General features: G+C 43.1%; 2 protein-coding genes across 4 annotated transcripts; both read right to left on the reverse strand.

The window, feature by feature from the left end:
• Positions 1 to 769: 769 nt before the first annotated feature.
• Positions 770 to 12599, reverse strand: WBP11 (WW domain binding protein 11). Of its 2 annotated transcripts, XM_042791943.1 has the most exons (13): positions 12454 to 12599; positions 11615 to 11776; positions 10677 to 10793; positions 9802 to 9833; positions 9125 to 9218; positions 8549 to 8745; positions 7528 to 7661; positions 6585 to 6784; positions 5344 to 5538; positions 4649 to 4750; positions 3480 to 3794; positions 2534 to 2716; positions 770 to 1876 (listed from the first exon to the last, which is right to left on the reverse strand). In XM_042791943.1, the coding sequence occupies exons 3-13, from the start codon at positions 10738 to 10740 to the stop codon at positions 1443 to 1445; spliced, it is 1950 nt and encodes a 649-aa protein (XP_042647877.1). In that variant the 5' UTR covers positions 10741 to 10793; positions 11615 to 11776; positions 12454 to 12599; the 3' UTR covers positions 770 to 1442. The 2 variants fall into 2 exon arrangements, with proteins under 2 accessions (XP_042647877.1, XP_032853922.1); XM_032998031.2 differs by lacking the exon at positions 11615 to 11776.
• A 4285-nt stretch (positions 12600 to 16884) lies between these two features.
• SMCO3 (single-pass membrane protein with coiled-coil domains 3) lies at positions 16885 to 23257 on the reverse strand. Of its 2 annotated transcripts, none has more exons than XM_032998014.2 (3): positions 21117 to 23257; positions 20554 to 20608; positions 16885 to 18758 (listed from the first exon to the last, which is right to left on the reverse strand). In XM_032998014.2, the coding sequence occupies exon 3, from the start codon at positions 18742 to 18744 to the stop codon at positions 18067 to 18069; it is 678 nt and encodes a 225-aa protein (XP_032853905.1). In that variant the 5' UTR covers positions 18745 to 18758; positions 20554 to 20608; positions 21117 to 23257; the 3' UTR covers positions 16885 to 18066. The 2 variants fall into 2 exon arrangements, with proteins under 2 accessions (XP_032853905.1, XP_032853904.1); XM_032998013.2 differs by having other exon boundaries at positions 16885 to 18761; positions 21117 to 23256.
• Between the last annotated feature and the right edge of the window lie 239 nt (positions 23258 to 23496).

The following is a 23496-nucleotide window of genomic DNA, read 5'->3' on the forward strand; positions in this document are numbered from 1 at the left end:
TTGTGCTAATCAGGCCGCCTTACCAGCTTCAGCCTCCACATTACCCACCCCGTGACTTGCAAGTGTTTGAGACATTCCTTGGCTCAGAGGGCCTCTGCCCCCTCCCCTCCATCCCTTACCTCTTTCTCAGACTGTTTTTCTCAGCCCGTTTTGGGGAGTTAGAAGGCAGCTCTCACAGGGTCTTGTAGACAAATTAGTTTTGCTTCTTGCATGTGGTAAGGATTGTTAGTTCATTTGGCTGTCAGCACGGTGTACAAAGTTAAAGGAATACTGCCACCAAAATAGAAAAATAATTCTTTAAGTTGTCAATGTTAATATTTTAAAAATATCTGTACCTTAAAAACACTAACTTCATAGAATTTGAAATCGGAGATTTTTCACAAGTTATCTGTCAAGCTCTATAGAATTAAAATTGTTTACCAATTTTTACTTGAGGTAGCCTGCCCAAGATGCATTCAGTGGGTACCTGAGGCTTGATATGAAGTAAACCTTTCAATAAGGGTATATAAAATAAATAGTTTTGTAATTATTAGGAGTACTTCAAGACTTAAGTTTCTACTAGCTGCCCACAAAGGTGAAAAGGGATGTTTAGCAATTTCAAACAAAGAATACAGCAGAACTTTAGTTGAAAAAAAAGTATCTATTATTTATAATGTAGCAATTGCTTCTTTTCTGAGGTTCAGAATGCCTCTATCTTCCCCTGAGGCCAGAGAACCTCCCCCCTTTCCGTCTACATACTGGTTTTAGACAAATCACAAAGAAACCAGTATTTTGATACACCGAACATTTATTGTCTCTCTCAAGACAAAATGAATTTCCCCGGCTGATGAAAAGCCATCAAGATGACCATAAAGGGGGTAGGGTGCAAAGTTCCAGTGTACAGTATATGCAATCAATTACCTCCCTGACTACCCTGGAAGAAAGATGATTGATCAATCTCACTGCAACTAAAAAACAGGATTATAAAATATTTACAGAAAAGAACAGTACAGAAAATAAAAACTGGACAACCATATGTGTATGAAATGCTGCTAACACTTTTCTGGCTCCTTAAAAACCTGTTCCACTACCCTCACCAGAGCATTCAGGATGTGCAAGGATTCAGGCAGAGCATGGTCACCCCGGGCTCCCACACCCCCCTCCCCAGAGTAGTTATCTCCCTCCAAGGAAGGGGGAGGACTCCAGCAAAGCAGCATCACCTTCTTTACTGTATTTTCCTTCCACCAAGTGGACATCCTAGCTCTGAAAGGAGGACCCCAGCCACACCTTATCTGCAGCGGTCTCTATTCAGAGCATACTGGCAAGTTAACCTGTGGGTAGGGAACGATTCCCTGTCATGCAAGCCCTTTCACTGCTTGCAGGAGGACCTTTCCTTCTCCTCCCTCTGCGGTGGTCTGATCTGTGTTCAGAGGGGCAGGAGAGCTGACTAGGACTACGAGAGGTCACAGGAGACCTTCCATTTCCTTCATGAAGGCTTCATACACATCATCCTTTGTCTGTACAGAGATAGGGGCAGATGATCCAGCCTTAGGGGCAGCTTTGGTTAACGGGAGAGCAGGCTCATCATCCTGTTTTCTCTGGGAGGCAGCTGAAGCCCCTTTATTCTCCCGGCGCACTCGCAAGGCAGTGGGCACAAAGCGAGTGATCTCTGCCTTGGGGTTAGTGATCTGTGGCTTGGCACTGATAGTGGCCGTAGCTTTCTTCTCAATGGTGGCCGCGCTGGTGTCATCCGCCTTGGGGCGCTGAATCAAGCTGGGTGGGGCACTCAGTACCCCAGGATTTGGAATGGGAGCTGGTGGGAAGAGCCCAGGTGGGGCAGGTCCTAACGGAGGCACCAGAGGTGGCCGTAACATGCCTGGGCGAGGAGGAGGGATACCTGTAAAAAGAAAAGAAAGCATGAGCAGACTCCACACCTGGGAGAGTCTTAAAATCTCTCGTTAAAAAAGTGCACGGGCTCAAAAATCCAAGAAGAAAAAAAAAAAAAAAAAAAAGACCCAATACTATGCAGTAACACTGGCTTTAAAAAAAATTTTCAACCCTGCACCAAATGCTGGGCTGAAAATGCTGCTGCTCCTCAGACTCTGGAGCCTGTGTATTGCTCCCTTTCAAATTTTATAGTTGTAATCAAAAAATAAAGTTTCTTGGTGATTCATCGCACTGGAATTACAGTCATCAGAAATGTCTGACCAGGCATAAAAAAAAGAAAACAAAAAACACATCCCTATCTCCAATTCGTTAAGTGGAGCACCATTATAGCATCTGGAGGTTATTCAGAAACAGCCTAGCAGAAGTTTACACTCTGAAATTCCCTTTTTGAGGACAGATTTCTTGCTGCCAAACTACAGACAGCAGTATGGAATTCCTTGGTTTTGTTACACAGAAAAACGTAATAGCACATAGCACAATTCAGCCACACAAATGGGATCAACAGCAAACTAGTAACCAATTATACTTACTGGCGTGGTCGCCACAGCAAAAACTGGGAAAATAAAGCAAGAAGAGACCTGGTGCTGAAGCAGACAGACCGTTTTACCTGGTGGGGCAGGAGGGGGAAGGCGAGGAGGAGGACCACGTGGAGGAGGACCTGGGGGCAGACCAGGCGGGGGGCCTGGGGGTGGGCCCGGTGGTCGCCCAGGTGGGGGGCCTGGTGGTAGAAGTCGAGGTAAAGGCCCACGCAATCCTGGTAAGCCAGGAGGTCTCAGGAACGGAGGAGCTCCTGAAAGCATGCATACAAAAAAGAAACTTAGTTTATGGTTAAAAAAACCCCAGCTATCCCATCAGCTAATACTAAAGATCTTCAACAGTAATTTGAAAGCTATTCTAATACTAACCAACTGCCAGATTAAATCTTCTAAAAGTCTCAAAAAGAGGCAGCAGTTGTAAAGTTAAAGTTTCTTCCTAATAGTCAAGTATCTTCTCTCACTTGGAAAAAGGGCTCCTCCTCACATAATGAAGCAATAGCTGAGAACAGCTACTGAGCTGAAGTTGTCATAATTAAAACAGCTAAAAGTGAAGTAACTTCATTCTGGCGTTTGATTGCCCTCCTGGCCTGAAAAGAAGTAGTTTTGCTCTATTGAAAGTGACTGGTTTGAGGTTGCCCCTCTAGGAAGTATCGGAGATGGAAGAGCAAGGAACACATAGGAAAGAGAACTTTGTTAAAAACACTGGAGAGGTACATGGCACCAGGCATTGTTCTTCATACTCCAACACTGGCGCTGCTGCTGCTGCCTGCCAGCATTACTGCTAACAAATAAACCAATGCCCATCAAGCTGACTACAGCCGCAGGAGCCCGATGTCTCAAAAGCACAATACAACAACGACCACAGAAGGAATCAGACGGGTCTCAGCAATTACCACACTGGGCTCCTGTACCCCGACTGCAACACGTTCCGCAGCTTGAAAACTCAGTATAAACCGACACGCTGCCTGTAGTACTGAGAGCCTGCATCCTTCAAACCAGAGTAAATCAAGTGTTCACCTGGTGGAGGGCCAGGAGGAAGGCCAGTGGGTGGGCCTGGGGGCCTCAGCGGAGGGGCCGGCGGTGGTCCCAGTGGAGGCGGCCCGGGCAGGGGAGGTGCCTGTATCTGGGTCGGAGGAACAGGCTGTGGAGGTGGCTGCTGCTGTTGCGCCTGGGAAGTTGCAGTAGATGACCCAGTTTCTGCAAGAGCTTCCTCACTGAGTTGCTGTTGCTGCTGCTGTTGTGCTGTCTCTTCAGACTCCGAGTCCTCCTCTTCCTCCTCCTCTTCTTCTGAATACTCTTCCACTTCTCTCCCTTCTTCTGGAATTTCCTGACCTGGAAACGGGAGACATAAAATCAGTCCACAGGTCGTATCTCTTTGTGTGCTCAGGTTTCTCTGATGTTCACAATAAAATAAAAAGAAGAAAGATAAAGTTTATTTCAAAGGAAAGAAAGCTGACCACATTTTATTGTTAAACAGAAAACAATGAAAAAAATAATAATAAAAAAAAAAAAAAATCACAGTTCTAGATAGAGCTCTGTCACCAAGAGCTATGTGTCCCTGTAGTTGCTGAAACCTACTACCAACCCAAACTGCAGCTATCTGACCTATGGTTTGTGGGAGTTTTCAGGGAGAGGGATGGGAACAGGGCAGGATAGGGACACAACCTCAAAATAAACATAATCCTCATGTCCAAGAAATTCCAGTGCCTTTGAAAGATACTGGAGTGTCTTTCTAAAACAAAAGAAAGAAAAAAAATTAATCACTATTGCTTAACTTATTTCTGCAAAAGGATATTTTTAGGGAATATGAATCCTTACAGGTCATAGGCTGAGTCCATAGACAATCTCACCCTTTCTTTTTCACTAAGAGGTTCATATTTCATTTGAACAATTGTTTAAAAGTTAAGCAAGATAAAATGTCAAAGAAAAATATCTCAGTACATCAAAAAAACCCCTGCAAGTTGCTTCAACTCTGCTATGCAAAAAACACACACACTACTAGACTAAACATAATTTTAAAAACCCCAACAAATACCTAATCACAGCTTATTCTCTTAGCAGATCTTACATTATGGCAGTAAAATATTTCCTCTATAAAATAAAAACTGTGCAAAGTAAGCTTACCAGGCAAACCTTAACTGGAAGCCTAATGGCTTATCTCCACTTAATATATCAATCTCGCTCACCTGCCATTCGTAACATCATGGCCTGGAGTGGAGTCAGTTCTTTCATGTTCTTTTTCTTCTTCCGAGACTTCCCAGGCATGTCTGCAAACCGTACACTATGACCTGGGGAAAGCAAGGCATGGGCAAGGGTGGCAGGGAGAAAATAATAAAAATCAGACAGATTTAAGTCTTCTACCTGGTATGGATAATGAAATATTCTAACACCATGATGCTCCTTCCATAAGAGTTAGCATTGGTGTTACTGATCATTTTAAGTTCTGATAACGTAGTATTCTCTATCAGTTGGTCACCCCCCGAGCAATGAAGAAAAAAATATTACCCAGAAGCATTAGTAGTATGACATTTAATTGTCTTAGTTGTTCAAGTCACTAAGGAGTATCTTTTACAGCAAGGCTTAATTTTTGCAGGGTACCCTGCCAATTCAATGTTTCAGGTGAAAAATGGCTTGCAACCTTACTAAATTAACTCAACTGTTAAGAAAACAGGTCCATCTGAAAAATGCTACACTTCTACATAGTTTCCTTCTGATCTGCCTATCAATAAAAATTCTCCAGCCGGAATTTAGCCGAGTTTGAACAGAGTTAGCTGGCTAAACAAATCATTTTCCCCACCAGACAGGAAAACAGACACAAACTCTGTTAAGTAGCGTTCCTCTTTTGAAAAATCAAACCCCAAACTGTAACTTCCCATCATACCTGATTTCTTTTCTTCGCCACCTTCCCGCTCCTTGTCATTATCACGATGCAGGAAGTCCTCCCCTTCACTGTCTGCATCTGACCTATCGCTGTCACTATCATCGCTACTCTCATCATGCTTGTCTTGATCCATATCCTCAGGATAACCTTCATCTTCACTAGTACTGGACATATCGTCATCATGCCCTCGCTGTCCTGCAGGAAGCAAAGTATTAGAAAATGCATGAACTCCAAACACACTGCGGTGAAAGACAGAATATTTCTTAAGTCTACAATAGAAAAATCCCCCTAGCAACAGCATGGGCATACTATCAATCCTTTACTGTTTAGCACATTCTTTAAAGAATATTTGAAAGTCTATTTATAAGATCTCCTATTAACCAGCTAGTTAATTTGCACAGCAAACAAGTGAAGACAACTCCTACCTACAACTCATTAGTTCATTTCTGTATAGCAATCACCCACAATTGAAGTACTCGATGCATTCCGGTAGGCGAAAAGCTCATTTACCCATTCATTAAAGTTCCTAGGGAAGATTCAGTAACTGTGTTAAAAAGCAGGACCTAGGTTCTGCTACCACATCCATATCCAGGCTTGGTTTGGATTTCTGGGGGTTGGGTTTGTTGGGTGTTTTGTTTTTTTTGAAAAGGGAACTTGGATTTTTTTTTTTTTTTTTGTAGGTTTTGTTAGGTTGGGGTTGGTTTTTTTTTGTTGTTGTTGTTTGGGGTTTTTTTTTGTTGTTGTGTTGTGACGGTTTTTTTTTAAAGGGATAATAAACACAATCATAGAATGGTTTGGGTTAGAAGAGACCTTAAAGATCATCTAGTTCTAAGTTCCCTGCCATGGGCAGGGACACCTTTCACTACATCAGGCTGCTCAAAGCCTCATCCAGCCTGGCCTCAAACACTTCCAGGAAGGGGGCAGCCACAACTTCTGTTTCAGCCTTGTTAAGACTCCATGGGAAAATATCCCATCTGTGGAACATAATAAAAAACCAAGTATCTGAAAGTTGTAATTAGAAGTTTCAGCATTTAAACAGCTGACAACAAAACTGCAGATATTATGAAATATACTAGAATCACCTTGGAGGTACAATCACTCATAAGAAGAGTCCTTCAAGTAGTATTAACATCCATATTGCCAGAGAATACCTTGTCTAGGGCACACTGTTCACGACAGTACAATCCATAGCAAAAAGAAAGGTCAAGGAAAACCCCAAACAGTAATAGGAAAGTCCTTACCTGCTTCAGAACTGTAAGAAATCTCTTCTTCTCGCCTTCGAGGAGCCATCTCCAAGGTGAAACCCACCTTACGACCATACATCTGTAGGACTTGAGGTGGGGGTGGCCCTGGAGGAGGTCCAGGGGGCTTCCTGCCTGGAGGTAAACGGGGAACACCAAGCCCAGGAGGAGGAAGTACAGAAATGGACCGAACTGGTGGTCTGGAAATAAGAAATGAGAAACACAAGAACACGAATGAACAAAACCACACATGAGCTTAATAGAATTCTTTAGCTGCCTCTTATCACTGCTTACACAGAAGCCTTCCAAAATGAAACATGAACATTGATAAATCATAGCTTCATCCCAAGGAGTTTACAGCATCATACAAAGACACGACTGCTGAAGATCAGACAAAAGCAAGCTTCTCAGAAGGCAACTGAAGACTGAAAAAAAGCAACTATTGAATCCCATCATAGAAGCAGAGTGAAGTAAATACAAAGTTGTTGAAAAAATAAGAATACTCAGAAATGAAAAGAACTAGTACTAGAATGAGAAACCTAATAAACAAGCAAACTAGGAGCTTAAACTGAATATACTAGCAGGACAAAAGAACACATATATGTCAATTTAAGGGACATTTATGTTCCAAGTTACAGGGCTTTAAGTTTTACTATGTCCTGGGTTTGAGTGAGTGGTGGGGTTTTTTGGTAGCAGGGGAGAGCAGAAAGACAAAGTCTAGAAGACATAGTACATTATTCAAACCAATTTAAACAAAAGCTGTAACGGTAGGGAAAAATTAAGAAGGGTTTTGGTTAAAAAAAAAAAAAGTACAATTCACTCACACAGAACTCCTGTTTTCTCCTAGTTTATATTACCTCTACTTCTACTGCTAGCTCCTCCCCAGTAATAAAATTGCTCCTTTTCTTTACTTCCTCTCCAAGTTTTTTTTTTTTCCTCTTACCCATAGGCTGATGTCTTCTTGAGGATAGAAGGTGGTTGGGCCCCTGGAAGGGGAATGTCCTGTATGAGGATGTTGGAGGGAGCATGTGGCATATCTGGTAAAGGGATACTTTCCACTTCAACATGCTGAGCATTCTGGAGGGGGTGGGGAAGAGAGAAAAAAAAAAAAAAAAAAAAAAGAGAGAGAATGGGTTACTGCCACAGAAGCTACTGCACAACCTCATTCCCTTTCAGAGTACAGAACACATGGGACCTGCCATCACTTGCCAAAGGTGTCCATTCTGATGGCACTTTATCTGGCAGCAGTCCATGAAAGACATTTGGAAAAAAGTCAACAGTAAAAGCTTTCAACACAAAACAAAGGACATGCGGTACACCCATGAAAGGCTTTGATATTTTAGTCAAAACCAAGTCAAGTTTTCCATCGCCCTTTAGACCTTCAATCCTCAAAGCAAAGAGGCTGCAGACAAGTATGCCTGTATTTAAGTATCCAGAAGGCACAAATCCTAGGTTGCTGCATATTCCAAAGAAAAACAACAAAAAAAAATTAAAAAGCTAACAGATACTTTCAGTTGGACAACATTGTGTTCTCCAGTATGGTAGGGAAGAATGTCAAAGCAAGCTCTTTAAAGGAATGCCAAAGGATTCTCATTACTTCCAGCAACACATTTAGTAGAAAGTCAAATAAATATCAACCATACATTCACAGGATTGTTCTCTCTTTAATACAGAAACATAATTCTGATATTGTTGGTTTGCAACATAAATTTCCCTTCCCCCTGTAATTTCGGCTGAATGAAACTAGTGTATCAGACAAATACAGACTTGATAACCCCCATACTACCCTCACTGCAATGCTGCAACTGGAGATACTATCCAAATTAATATACGTACTTAATATAAGCCAAATAACGTACACACTGGTCTCTCAAAGTACCCTTCCCTCGTAACTGTCAAACCTAACAAGCAGATAAAGAGCATACAATACCATCGTTACAAGCCCAGAATATAATAAGCATTACCTTAACAGCATCAAAATACTGGCTGAGTTGTGATCTCTTCTGCTCATACTCTACTTCCAACTTGCGCAGTTCTTTATAGATGTCGGGATTCTCCTTCTCGTAGAGCCGCAAGATGCGCTCAAAAGTCTCGCGGAGTTTTTTGCGTTTATCCTTTAGCACTTTTTCATTAAGTTGTGGCTGCTGTACTGGGTTAAACTCTAATCCAAGACAGCAAAAAACAACCCAAAAATTCTTAAGTTACTCCACAACTGTGAGAAATGAAACAACTTCAAAGCAAACAACTTCCAACCTCTACTTTCTGGAAGCCATCAGCCTTACGACAATCCCCTCCTTCAACTCCAAGTCACTGTCACGCACATTGCTTGTTCTTTATATCAGCCATCATCTTGAAAAAAAGTCATCTTTGATAGCACCATATCAAATCATAATCGATCCCCGATTATTCATAGAATCTTCCCTTCTAACAGAACAGGAAAAAAGCTTACTCTATCTTAGCCTCCCAGTTGTTCCTGAAAACTACATTATGCATCTACATAAATCACTGCTAAAGGCCAACACCTGGTACCTCTTACTCACCCATCTCATCCAATTTTTCCATGTCCCTGATAATCTGCTTTGGATCTTTCATCTTTAGTACAGCTGCTCGTACCATCATTCGTTGTTTTTTGTTCTAGGATCAGATACCAAGATCAGAAAAGTGTCACAGGAGAAAGAGATAGAATCTTTGTAGCAAGTACCCCCCCTTCAATATTCCCAGTCTGCACAAGGAAACACACTACAAAATGCCCTGCAAATATTAACCACAGCACACATCAGCAGCAAAGGTAATTAAAACTTATGGGAATTTTAATTCTACTATCTTGCTATTTACAAATGCTTCTGTAATTCATTCACTCCAATTAAGACACATACAATCAACCAGATAAACCAACTGACAAAAGGTATACAGTAAAACATGCTAAAAAATATGTGCGTTTTGGGGTGTTTTTTGTTTGTTTGGTTTGTTTTTTAATTCCCAAGTGCTTAACGACAATGTTTCAGAAAGCTGTAATAATCGCAAGTGAAAAAGAATAGATGAGATATGGTTGCTCCATACAAGATTGCTGTCTGTGTTTCTTTAAACTACTTCTTTGGGCAGTATTTTCCAAAGTGAAATAGGATATCAACCAAAACACCAGCCACGGCCCATTCCAATCACAAACATGATACACAGTACTGTGAATGCCAAGCAAACACTCCTGATCTCTATTTACCTTCTTTAGTTCCCTTTTCCGAGCTTCCTTCCCTAGAGAGGAGGGGAAAAGAAAGAAAAAGTAACTTGAAAAAGACAATCAAATCCATGAAGAACCTTTCCTTCATCAAGACTAGTGCTGTTTCTCAAAAGTTTACTCATTTTCTAAAGACTGTAACTGTTTAACTTATCTTCCCAGTGAGGGAGAAATACGAAATACAGTATGAAGTAGATTTTTATTTCATGTGTATTACACAGAAAAAAAAAGGTGATATTGCAGTCTTCCTGTCTCCAGAAGCAGGAGTGTTTCTATACAAAAAAGAACAATAGGGTGCAAAAATCATAGTGATGTGCGCAGTCATGAAAGGATTGCTGCCCAGAAACTGAAATAGGGTCAACAACAGACAACACGCTAAAAATATGTAGACTTTGAGTCTGCATCATCACGGTGAAGCATATTCACTGTGGAATTCTGGATTTTGTTTATCTGCTTAGCATTGGTAACAGCTGGAATGTTACCAAAAGGAAAACACACAGACAACTCCCTCACCTTACCAGAGCATCTGCAGAATTTGACAAGGTCCTCAAATTCAGATTAACTATGTCCCCCGAAGCAGCTTGCAGTTTAGCCAATAGCCAAGTAGAGAGACCTCTGAACACTGATAACTACAGTAAAAACCTAGAGATAAATACTCAGGGAAGCACCAGCATGCAAGCAAGCAGCCTTCTCAGGAAGCATTTACAACAGGCAAAACTGAGATAGTATTTTTCAAGTTAGGAAAACTCACTTCTGATTCACAAGTGAGAACCTTATCCTCAGAGAAAGTTTTTTATCTGCTTCCCTAGGATTCCCCCTTCCCCTCCATTCCCATCTGTTTAGCTTTTATGGATACTTACGGGCTTGATCTGTGGGATTCATAAACTTCCCACTCTTGGTGGATGATGTAGATCTCCGCCCCATTTTGGCTTTTTTCCTTCCGCCTCAAAAAAAAAAAATTAAAGAGAGGGAGAGACCTGGAAAAGATAAACGTGGTTTCAGGTCCTATGCACCAGCAGCTTGAGCATGCCTATTTCTTTTCTCTGTATCAGCACAGTTGCTCCCTCAAAACCCTCAAATTCCTCTGAGGTCTTCAAGCCCTACTACAAAATCAGACATTCACATCAAAATCATCCTACTTTACCTAACTACTACTACTTAATTAAGTACCTACTCACTATTACTTTACTAAGTACCTACTTTAATCAATTCCTTATTCACTTCAAGACTCAAAAAAGCTTCTTGCTCACACTACAGAGGGGCGCAGGGAAGGAGAAATACACCTTTTTTTCTGAGAGCATGCCACAGTTCTTCTAGCTTTTCATTTACTCTCACAAGAGCTCTTCAGTTTTTACCTTTCCATTCCTCTTATTTTGAAATGTTTCCCACAAATTTCCTCCTTCCCTCAGGCTTTTAAGCTCCCCTTGATTTCTCTCCCCAGCACCCACTGTAGCCATCAGCAAGTGTTCTGCACACATCCATGTCTTCTCCCCCTCCCCACAGACCACTGTTATATCACTGCCCTTACACTCTCCACCTCCACCACTATTATTTCAAGATGTGTTATGACAACCAAACAAGATGTTATCCTGGAAATAATTATTTACTGTCTTCAGACATTTCCTCAACTTACAGATGACTACAGAAGTGTCCAAACTACAGCCAGGGATGTTGCCTCTCTCATAGTTCTAATCTCCCCCCATCTCCAACCTTACTTCCCTCTCAAAATACCACTGGGGGAAAAAACAAACAAACAAAAAAAAAAAACACACAAAACTCCACACACAACAGATTCCACCTCAAAATGTAAAACACCCTCTGAAATTTGAGAGTTGATGGTATGCAGCTTTCTAGTCACCATACTGCATCCAAACAGATCGTGACCAAAGTGCAAGTATTCACAAGTTCAGTCCAAAGTTCTCCGCAGCCTCGCTGCTGTCACCATGCGCATCCTTCATCCCTAATGACAAAATAAGTCACTTTCAAACCCATAAGTGACATGCCTCCCCTTACACCCTAAAAAGAGATTTAAGCACAGTGCATCAAGGCCTCACAAATGGGATTCCTAATAATCTCCATGAACTGACCACATTCAGTGCACCGAGTAGTAAAAATCTAGAGCTCTGATCATGGCTGGTACTAGCAGGTCATGCTCACAGTTGGGCTGCTGCTCGCCAGGGCACCCCATGATTTGTGATCATCAACAGCATTCCTTCTATTTATAAGGCTACACGGATTTTTTTTTTTTTTTCTAGCAAGGCACTATAATTTCTTTAGGTGGGAAGCTCAATAAACAGAGGCAGGATTTACATCTGCAACCCGTATTTCCCGTATTTCTAACGTTTAAAGGGTAAAGAGAATAAAACTTCTGAAACCTCAATCCCGAATCCTTTTAGGACGCAAATCAAAGAGTTTTCACGCAACAAGTTAACTGCCAAAAACGAAATAAAATAAATTTTAAAACCACTAAATTTATGATTTTTTTTCTGTCCACGGGGGAAACGTGGCAGAAAGTCTCCCACGAGGCACACGAAAGCCTCCCCTCCTCCCCCCACGGAGGACGAGAAGGCGGTGCAGCGAACCGCCGCCTTCTCCCCGCTTCCCCTTCTCCTCCCAGCCCCGTCCCGCGCCTCTCACCCCTCGGCTCGACTCGGCCCGGCCCGGCCCCGCTCCCCCGCGGCTGCGGCGGCCTCTAGGCACCCTGCGCTGCCCGCCGCCGCGGCCCCGCCGCCATCTTGCCCCGGGACCGAGCGGCGCGCCGCCGTAAAGCGCGGCTGCCGCGACGCGCGGAACGGCGCTGCGGAAGCGGAGGACTTTCAGCGCGCCAAACGCCAACTCTATGGTTCCGCTGTTCTTGTCTCCCCCTGGCGGAGGCTCCTCTGTGGTTCGATGGCGGGGTCAGGGAGGAGGCGCGGCTCGAGGCACCGCGCGCGCCCGTCAGGGGGATGACGTGAGCGGTGCGGGCAGTTGGCCGCAGCCGTTGCGTCCGGCCCCTCAGGCGGCGGGGACGAGTGAAGGGGCCGTTGGGGAGGGGGCGCCTTTGGGTTGGGAGGGGTGCGACGCCGCTGTGGGCAGTGGTGGAATTACTCTGGGACAGAAGAGTAGCCCCTGTGAACGTGGTCACCGCGGCCGCTCTTCCCCCACGCTCTCATGGGGAGATCCTACAAAATCTGCCCCCTCCCCCCGCCCCCGTCCTGAAACTAGGTAGGGCTGAGGGGCGTGTGAGAAGCCCCTGCTTGGGGGGAATAAAGGCAAAGTGCCGAGGGCGCAGGAGTTTCTCGTAGTCACGGATGTGGTACGAGTTTCTTGTTGGGTTTGGCCTGAAGGCAGCACTGCTTCCCTGCTAGCGGGGCTGGCATCCCTCCGTTAGGCCGATGTGCCAGCTGCTGTTTCAGGAGACTGCTGGAAAAAAGTGACTGGATGACTCTCAGCCAACTCAGGCTGTACAAAGAGAACAGGAAAACTAGTTTGGCCCAAGCAGAGACCACATAAGCTACTCTGTTAACTGTCTTTCCCTGTAGCCACCCCCTGGGGTAAACTGGTGATCAGCTTTGAAGAGGCTGATGAACACTCAGTAAGAACTCTTCTGCCTTGTTGCCCCAAGTGCATCTCCCAGCAAAAGTCCATAGACACATGAAGAATCAGGATAAAGATATGTGATGTATCTCCTTGAATAGCAGTTGCATCACTGTGAATAAGGAGGGGGCAAGCAATAACGAACGGGTGCAGGCTTAAAGAATTAACATGCTGGGGAGAGGTGTAGGAAGGACCTTTTCCTATGCACAGATGCACCTGGGAGCAGAGGTGGTCTGATCTCAGATCAGCATTTGTAGACTCCCCCTGCTCTGGGTGTAGGTGCCATGCAACACGATGTTACTATTTTTCAAATAATGGAGACTCAACTGGCAAACTTGGAACTTTATGTAATAGCACTGCAGGGTGGGTAAAAGCAAGACTATAAATTGTGGGTCTCATTAGCACTAACATTAGTTGCAAACTGCACAAAATCCAGTTAGCAGATGGGTAGCTCAGGAGCACCCTCAGAACTAGAGCTCCTGAAGCCCTAGCTCTGGAGGGGTCTTGCTAACCACGTACACAGCAGAGTCATCCTCACCTTGTCCCTCTTTGGCTTATTCTTTTATACTGTTCTTGTTACCAGGTTGGAAAGCAGCTTAGACAAGTTTTGGCTGGTTTACAGTTTCTTTTCTTCTTTGTGGCTGTTCTTATTTGGAACATGAATATTATACAGTTTTAATTCTTAATCCTTTGTCCAGAGCAACAGGTTGAGTGGAGGGAGAATGCTTGAGGGGGTGTGATGGGAACGCTGTGGCCACGCGCATCCCTGTCACATACCATGTCACTGGAGAATGGGATAGCTGAGGCTCTGAGGATTGGCTGCCCCTCACAGTGCTTGGGGTCTTCTGTCATGGCAATACTGGGCTCAGTGGTGTGCTGGGTTTGTGTGGCGGCGGGTTTTGATAGTGGGGGAAGAGGTTATAGCAGTGGCCCCTGTGAGAAGCTTCTTGAAAGCTCCCCTGGCTCGAAGTCGGACCCACCACTGGCCAGAGCCAATTAGTGATGACAGCTGCACCTCAGTGATAACGTATTTAAGAAGGGGAACTTGGGTAGGGGTTGGGAATTGTGAGGAGGAGTTCTGAGAAGGACACTTATGCAAACACTGAGGTCAGTGCAAGATAAGAGGAGGAAGGGGAGGGTGCACCAGAGCAGAGACCCCTGTATCTGGAGGGTGCACCAGAGCCTCCCCCCTGCCACCCATGGAGGTCTGTGGAGGAGCCCACACTAGGACAGGCAGCTGCACTTCAAGGAGGCTGGGACTCTGTGGGAAGAAGCTCCCACTGTTGTAGTTTGGCACTGGGAGGATTGCAACATGTGGGGTGACCCATGCCGAAGCAACGTGGGAATGGCTGCATCCTGTGGGAAGGACTCATGCCAGAGAAGGTTCATGGAGAATTGTTTCCCATGACAGAAGAATCACAGGGAGCAGAGGAGGAATGTGTGGCATTCCCCCCTCCCCCAGTGGAGAACTGACTGTAACCCCCATGCCCTGCCCCTGCACTGCTTGGAGGGAGGAGGTAGAGAGATCAGGAGCAGAGCTGAGCATGGAAAGAAGGGAGGGGTGAGGGGGGGTGGTTTTAGGATTTGGTAATACTTCTCACTGTTCCACTCTGTCTGTTAAGTATTGTTAATGATTGAATTAAAGTGATGTTCTTTTTTTTTTCCCCCCTAATGAGTCTGTCTTTTGCCCATGACCGTGTCACGGGTGAGTCATCTCTCCCTGCCCTTACCTCGATTCCCGAGTCTTTTGCTTCATTTTCTCCTTCCCAGTGCTGTGGGGAAAGGAGTGAGTGAACTGCTGCCTGGTGCTCAGTTGCCCTCTGGGCTCAAACTACAAGTGGGGGCAGTGGTAGTGCCTCAGTCCTAGCTGCTTTCTGCCAGCAGTGTCTGCTGACTTGGAGGACAATAGTCCTCTCACATTTTTCACTTGGTACTTCTGTCCCACCAAGAGGCAGCTCCAGGGAGTCTAGAGGAGAAGCGTCAGCAGACTGGTTAAACCCAGACTGGTTATGACATCTTCAGAAGACCAAGTGTAAGACTGGTCAGAGGGCTATTTCTTATTTTGTGGGACAGGGTTTCAGTTACCGAGCAGAAACAGAACTAAGCTGTTCCGGCTCTGCTGGGTCCTCTTCTTTTCACCTAGCTAGTTAAATGCACTCTGCACTGAGTTCAAGTACATAACTGTCAGAAATGCAAGTAAATCCCACTGATTTTCTTAATGCTAGAGTTGGGGGAAAGAATTTGGGAAAGTCCCAAGCTGATCAGCAGGATTTTTACCTCAAAACTACCTTGCCAGGGCTGGCTGTTGCCATACCCCTCTATGAGGTCATGGCAGCTCTCCTAGCTGGCTGGGGGTGCTGGCCCCACCTCTGTGAGCTCACAGCCTCCCACCCCATAAGCAGGGGGACGGGCGGCCACCCGCCAGCCTCCAACATCTTCAACACCTTCCAACATCTCACGGGCATGAGGGACACCTGCCACACCTGCTGTTGCAGGCAAGCCAACTTTCCTTTAAGCCCACCAGGAACAAGGATCTATCAAGAGGTGAATAAGAAGTGTATGTCTTTATGTTCCTCATTGTGTATCCCACTTCTGGCACTGCTTAGAATGTACTTTCAAGAAAATGTGGACAAACTTCCTGAAAAGTATAACAGATTTGGGTTTGAGTCCACTATTCTCTTTCAGCAGTGATTGGCAATCTCACAAAGATACATACCAAGCAGGTGGGTTTTCTTCCCAAATTAGAATATACATTTACACATAGAAAGTCAGCAGGAGCCAGGAACTCCTGCCTTGCCAATCCTCAAATATTGCTGTTCTGCTGATTTACAGTCTCTTGCCTCTAAACAAGTACCTCTAAACTGAGTGCCACTTGTGTCAGTAGACAGGAGATGTCACGTTTTGGAGAAATGATGCCTCAGGTCACCATGTCACCCACCACAATACCTCGCGTGAATCAAGGCAGTGCTTTTTGTCTCCTCTGAATTGCCTCTCTTGACCTACATTTCTCAGTCTGCAGCTTGTACTGATCTTAGTTTGTCAGTCCCTGGCACCCATCCCTGCTCCTGAACCCTGGGCTTTCTCCCTGATGGCTGGCAGAGCTGCTTGAGAACCAGCAGCTTCATTGCCATCTAGTGGCTTTTGAACACAAAAACAAGAGACAGAAAAAATTGTTGAAAGTGGAAACAGCAAGAGAAAAAAAAACAAAAACGAAAACCACAATTATGGACATCCAAAACCCAGAATGGAAGGATTATGAGGCCAATGGAAAGATTCCCTGTTATAATCTCACCCATATCTTTACTTTCACAGGCATGATCTAGTTAATACTACAATATTGCTAATATTGAATATTAATAAATATGAATTCAAGTATGCTTTTAGTGTGTGGGAAGCTGGTACTTAAAAAGGGAACCTATACACAATCGTACTGGATTAGTCTATCATGAATATAAAAAAAAAAGAATTTATAAATTTGATCTATAATAAATATTTTAATATTTTTTCATTATTTGGTTTAAGATTGGGTTTTCAGACAGCAACAAAAAAACAAAAAAAAAAAAACAAACCAAGTTCAGGAAAGAGAGGTCTTACAATATTCAGGTACATTTTTATTAATTCTTAAATCACCTTTTTTTTTTTTCCCCCAAAGATCAAAGCACAAAAAGCAAACCACAGAAAGGCAGAGCAAGAGACTGCAAATCATGTTCTTACTTCCAGCTTTGTTTTTAAAATCTGAAAAATAAGGATATTTGGTAGCATATTGTGAAATGCAGAATCTGAGCACACTCCTGGCAGTTCCTCATTAATGGGATCAGGTAAAGCACATGGAAATAAATTTAGTGTATTAGAGGGCTACAATCCTATAGATGCTTGTACACGTGTATAATCCCATTTCAATCAACAGATCAGCAACTGCGCACAGAAATATTTACCTGTGTGTTGACAGGAGTGGGGTATTACTGAGCACAAGAGGTTATTCACAGCCAGGCATGCCTGGAACACTACAGCTGGTTTCTCTCTGTTGTGGGGCAATGTTGTGTGTGTTTGCCTGTAGGCCTATGCTTCTCTTACCTGCTAATCTACTGGGATTAGAGTTTATTTAAAGATCTCTAGCTGTCTCCCTAGGCAGGGATGGGACAGAAAATAGCAGTTGAATATGCTTCAGCTAGTCCTTGTAAGCAGTTCAGTGAACAGGGAATTCAGTCTACCAGATTTAGCACTAATCCACACTAAGATTTGAGCAACCACAGCTGTCCTGATGAGCCCTCCAAATGACATGGACTGGCTTATTGAAATTGTTTTCTCCCATCATGTTGTCATCTTTGATATAGAAACACAGTAAGAAAAAAGTCACACCTCACCCCTATTGCTCCAGCAGTGAATATTATTATCAGTAGCAGGAACTGCAGTTCAAAGTTATCTACAATATATTCCAGAAAACAGCTGAAGGAAAGCTGCGAAGTATTTGAAGCGTTGCCTCCCAGAAGCACCTATAAACCACTTCCCTATTAATATATTTTGGTGCCAATTCCCTGTTCTGTCACATCTCTTGTTCTGCTGCCACTAATAAGAAAAAAAGCCATTGGTAGTTTATTTATCATAATGAATCAAAAAGGTTTCTGCAGGCATACTCACTGCAGCCACTGTCACAGCAGGGGAGAGAACTCCAATTCACTGAACCTGCTGTCTCACCAAAGAAGTCACTTCACGTATGATGCGCTGGTATTTTTCTGAGGCAGCTTTAAACTCAGCCAGGTGCTTCTCGTAGCTTCTCACAGCTGTCAGAAGCTGATTCCTCTCCACAGCTCCCAGGATGGCGTGGAGGATCATTTCAATGCCAAGCCCAAGAATGGTGATGCTGATTCCTCCAAGAACAGATGCCCCGATCTGTGCAAGGAGACTGACGAGCTTGCTCACAGTGAGAGTTATAAGACTGGACCCAAGAAGTTTGATAGCTACCATCCCAGCTGTTGAAGTTGCCTCTCCAAGAATAATGGAAAAAACTTTATGGGCTATTGCAATTTTCTCCAGCTCAGGCTCTTTGATGTCATACAGCTTCTGGTACAACACAGGCTCTAGCTTTTCTCTCATGTCACTATCAATCTTCTGTACCTGACACTGAATCTCACTCATCGCTTGAATGATAATGTCACAGTTTTCCTTGACAGTGCTGCTCTCTCTCATCTGAATGTGGGTAATGGTACAGCCCAGGTGTTCATTCAGCACTCTAGCTAGTTCATTTGTTGCACAGAAATTTGTGGACATGCAGTCGAGCAATTCCTGGTGCAGATGGATCAATTCTTGCCTTCTCTTGGGGTTATCTGGGTAAAGGAGGTCGCTCAGTGCCATTCTTCAGAAATAGGCTACTTCAAGAGAGAAAAGAAATCTCTTAGTCTGTTCAACACCCATAACCCTAGCCCTTAAAGAGCTGTGCAATGACCTTTGTTTCTGCCTCACTGGTTTGTTTTATACGCAGCAAGTCAAATCCCAAGGCATAGCTTGTAAGTGTAGAAATGTTAATTCTTGTTTTAGATCTTTAGCCAAATGGTTAGGAAAGGACCTTATATTAGAGATATTGGACATACCCAGAGCAACAAAAATAGTTAACAAATATGTAATTAGCAGATTGGTAAAATGAACATTTCTTTACCTTGGAAACTGATGATAGAAGCTGAACTAGTTCACTGAAAAACAGAACAATCTCATCTAATCAGCAAAACCAAAAATAAGCTGTGGAAATGAAAGGCCCGTTCTAGGCACACTTTTGTATCAGCCTATTTTGTTCGGTTAGTGACATTTGATTTCTAAACAACTGTGATGACCAGTGGAGTGGGCACAGACTGTATCACCATAAGGGTGTTTTATGCCAGTTTAGCTTATTTCTCCTTACAGTCAAGAGAAAACATCACTGTATAAGCACTCTGTGCTTATACTAATAAACTCACACTCGGGAATTCATAGAGAATAGTAAAATAAATAAATTTTCTTTAAAACTGGTAATTTTTTTTACTATGATAAACCCATCCTAACCTATATCACGTTACACAAATCTCTCTCTGTGTTTCCTTCCCTGGTATTTATCCACTGTTCCCTCATTGTTTATTCACCTCCCTAATGCTGTCATCAATTCCTCATTGTTTTTTGACTCGTGAACATCGAGCAGACAGCCCCGTGATGCTCAGCATGCCGTGTAAGCACCGTGAGGTGCACCTACTCCAGCAGGATGCCTGTGATGGCAGATTGCCTTGGAGCAGCACACACCAGCTTGCAGGGAAAGCCCTGCTTGTGCATCCACACTGCTTCCATACCATACCCAGGCTGTCCTGTGTGGAGCTAATATCAGCAGGTGATCCCCAAGCTCCTGGAACATGACTGAGCAGAATCTGGCCCTCCCTTATCTCTGTACAGACCAGAGCACAAAATTTAACTTCTTTGATTCCTCCCCCACAAACTCATGTATCTAATCCTTATGGTCAGTGTTCATCTCAGCTGTCACTGGTTTGCCAGCAAGAGGACATATTTAATACATTCTTCTTCGTTACCTGTAAAGTCCAAAGTGACTGAGTTACCAGTGATCATGGAGTTACTCCTCATCACTAAGCTTCTGTAACCAGCTCTGTAACACTTGCCTTTAACCCATCACCAGCAGCAAAGTAAAAATGCTTTAGCATGATTTTGACTTAAATGAATATGTCTTACTTTGCAACATGGGCAGACTATGAATGAGTATGATAACTTGTTTCTTTGTTGGTATGTTTGCTTTCTCAGCCCTCTTATTGCAAATCTGGGCCACCTTTATGCAGTGCTTCTCATTTTTCCAAGATAAAGCTCTTCTTGCCGTTGTGCCTACATAACACAGTTATCACTACAACTAGTTATGTGTAGGGGACTAACTAGCTTTTGCTTCTTAAAAAGATACCTTTGTGTCATTTGGTCCTTTGTAGTTCTTGCATTATCTGCTAACTACAAATCATCTGGCACTGACCCAGCTGTATTTTACTGAACACACCACACCCCAAGATCACTGTAGAAAAACAGAATGATTTCAACCGTCCCCTACCAACTTTTAGTCTGAGTGTTGAAATACAAGCCAGTTTGAAGATTTTTTTTCCACAATATTTTAAAGCACAGCACTGTACATTTCTTTCAGCCACTTACCTTATAGCTCTGTCAAGACAATACACTCTTTAACACATCTTTCTTTCTCTCCAAGCTGGAGGGAAAAAAGTACATATACAGTAAGGTTTGTGATTTTCAGGAAATATAAAGCCATGTCAATGCAAGGTATGATTTCATATCAGTCCTGCCTCAGGGTTCTTGCTGACTTCCTCTCTGACTCAGTGAGATATTAGATCCTTTCTATGCCAGTGATGTTTTGTTGAAAGGTCTTTTATTTTTCCTTATTTGTAGAAACTGAGAAGACAAGATGTTATAAGGGGAATAGCACTTCAACAAACATTTTGCGTATTAGGCAGGTGTGGAGGAAACTTTTAGCATCTATTCTTTATGCATGATTACTTCAGCTTCTTATAATTGCTCTAGATTTTATGCCTCATAATGCTAAAATTACCTTTTACTCTTCACATTAACACTTGGCTAGTTTTTACATTTGCTTTCTAGAGTTAGGCAGGCCACATATATTTCCATATTTCTGACTATTTCTCCATCTCCAGCGTTATTTTCTCCAGAAACTTTTCTAATTAAACATTTAGACTGCCTACCTGATTTTGTCTGAGTGCTCCTGCAATCAGCTGAAATGTGTATGGGACAATGACTTCATCCTCTTTCCCCTGTGTTCCTCTGGTGGTTTCCAGCAGCATGTGATGAGCTAGAGATCCAGAGGCTGGGATTCAGCTGGGTCCTGTTGCCTGCCTGCTTGTCATTAATTCTACTCTGTGATGTTTACCCAGATTCATCTCACTTTCTTCTTCTTTTCCCCTTCCTTCTAATTTTAACAGATTTCAAATTATTTAATGCTAGTTCCCAATTGTTAGATCCTCCAAAGTCCCTCTGTTCCTGGAGAGTATAGGTACAGCATTAATCACCCTGCCTACGACAAAGATACCATCACAGGAACCTCGTGGCTGAAAGGGGATGGTATTACTTGCTGTTCGCAGAACATAAAACATGTAGGACAGCAGTTTTCATTTATACAGATACAGGATTAGGTTTTGCACTGGGATTTATAAATTTCTATTGTTTATAAGAATAAACAGTAAACACTAATGCTTGCAGCGATTCCTTGAAATAATTAATCTTGACATGGACAGTTTCATACACCTGCAAATTATGGAAGAAAAGTTGAACAGTCCTATACAAATTGAAAAATAGATACCACAGACAGTGAAAACACGCTTTGCCTGTCATGGCAAGACAAGCTTGTACTTCTGCCTTCATCCAGGCTAGATATCTTTCATGTTCTGATCCTTAGAAAGATGAATGTGCTGCTCACTAGTCTCTGGTCATGAATGTTGCCTCCCCAGAAGAGAGAATGGTTGGATTCTCAAACAAAAGTAAAAGATCAAGCATAAAATGAGTACTCTGAAATTGCCAACTTGATTTCTCTTGAAAGCTGAGCTATTGCATTCAACCCAGAACCAGAATACCCAACTCTCCTTGTTTTCAGCACTGTAAGTATGAGGAGCTAAGAGAGAACACTAATGAATTAACTATTACATTTCTTCAACTGTCAATTAGTTGTGACTCCTGTTATTATCTGAGATTGTCATGTAGTCCTGAAATACTTCTAATATTGGATTGAATTGAACTGATCAGTCTGGCAACTGCCTCTGTGTCATATTCTGCAGTCTAGAAACTGATTTCAGGTCCTCAAAGTTTTCAGCGGGCGTGAATTCTTTTCTTCTAGAGTATATCACTTGGAACATGACCAGAATATCACTTAAATGATAAGCAAGCTGTTTTGCTCCTGCTTCACTCCAGGTCTTTAAAGAAGATTAACAGCTATTGTTTCAGACCTATTAATTCTGGAGGAAGGACTTAATCTGGAGTGCCTGTCACCCTTCCTTGCTGCAATTTGCCAGGTCCTCTCCTCTGATGCCATGAGAATGGAATAAGTGATGTGGAGCCCCAGAGCCAGATCTGGCTGAACCTCAGTGGAGGCTAAAATCAATTTTGCTATTTCCTAAAATCTCAAACCAGGTCAGATTTGCCATGGGAAGGGAAAGGAGAAAGAGGCAGAGGGTTTGACTGAGCACTGAGATAAAAGTCTTAAAAAGTATGAAGTGGGATGGGAAGTTGTACCTCTTTGAACACATCTAACTGCACATCTAACCACAGCAATAGCTGATGAAATATATCTGCTGCCAGACTGGCTTTCCAGGGCTCTGGCACAAGGAAAGGCAACATCAGGAGCAGTCCCTCAGCTTCGTGCTGTCCCAGTACTGTATCTGCTTTTGGCCTTGGGAGAACTTTTAGATGCAAGAAGGAGGACATAACTTCCTTAGTGGTCAAAGCAGTAGCAAAACAGGAGCCCAAGCAAGGAGAATGTTTTGTGCTTCCACCTATCAAGAGATGCTTGCAACATTTAGCTTCTCTATGAACTGACAGAGATGGGTCATTTCATAGGAAACTGTAGCCTATTGCTACAAATGCAAAACATTGCATTACTCAATCTTCAGTTGCTTCGTCTCTTGAATGTAGATGTCTGATACATTTGACGTTATTGTATCTATTCCCTCCTCCCCAGAATTTGAGTTGTAGACCCATCAGTATGTACAAACTGAAGGATTATATTTCTAAGTATGATGTAAAGTAGATTGTTTGCCAGGACTCCCATAAATTTACCAATAAACACCAAAATGCAAGAATAATTCACTTACAGCACTTGCTTTGCTTTTCAGATTCCATGCTGAAGGTCATAGTCATACTTCCTGCAACCATAATAGTAACACTACTTGCAACTGTTTACACCATAGTTTGCTGGCCTTTTTAGTAAGACCCCTGCAAAACCTGACAAAGAGCTTTTTCTGTGTTTTCTTCTAACTGTAATGTCTTGGGGGAGGGTGAGTCAAGTGGGGTGATAATTTTTAATATCGATTTCAGAAATATAATGTTCTAGCTGAAAATATATCCAGTTTTATT

Source organism: Tyto alba, unplaced genomic scaffold (genome assembly GCF_018691265.1).
Source record: "Tyto alba isolate M040663 unplaced genomic scaffold, T.alba_DEE_v4.0 Super-Scaffold_2, whole genome shotgun sequence".
Classification (NCBI taxonomy): Eukaryota; Metazoa; Chordata; class Aves; order Strigiformes; family Tytonidae; genus Tyto; species Tyto alba.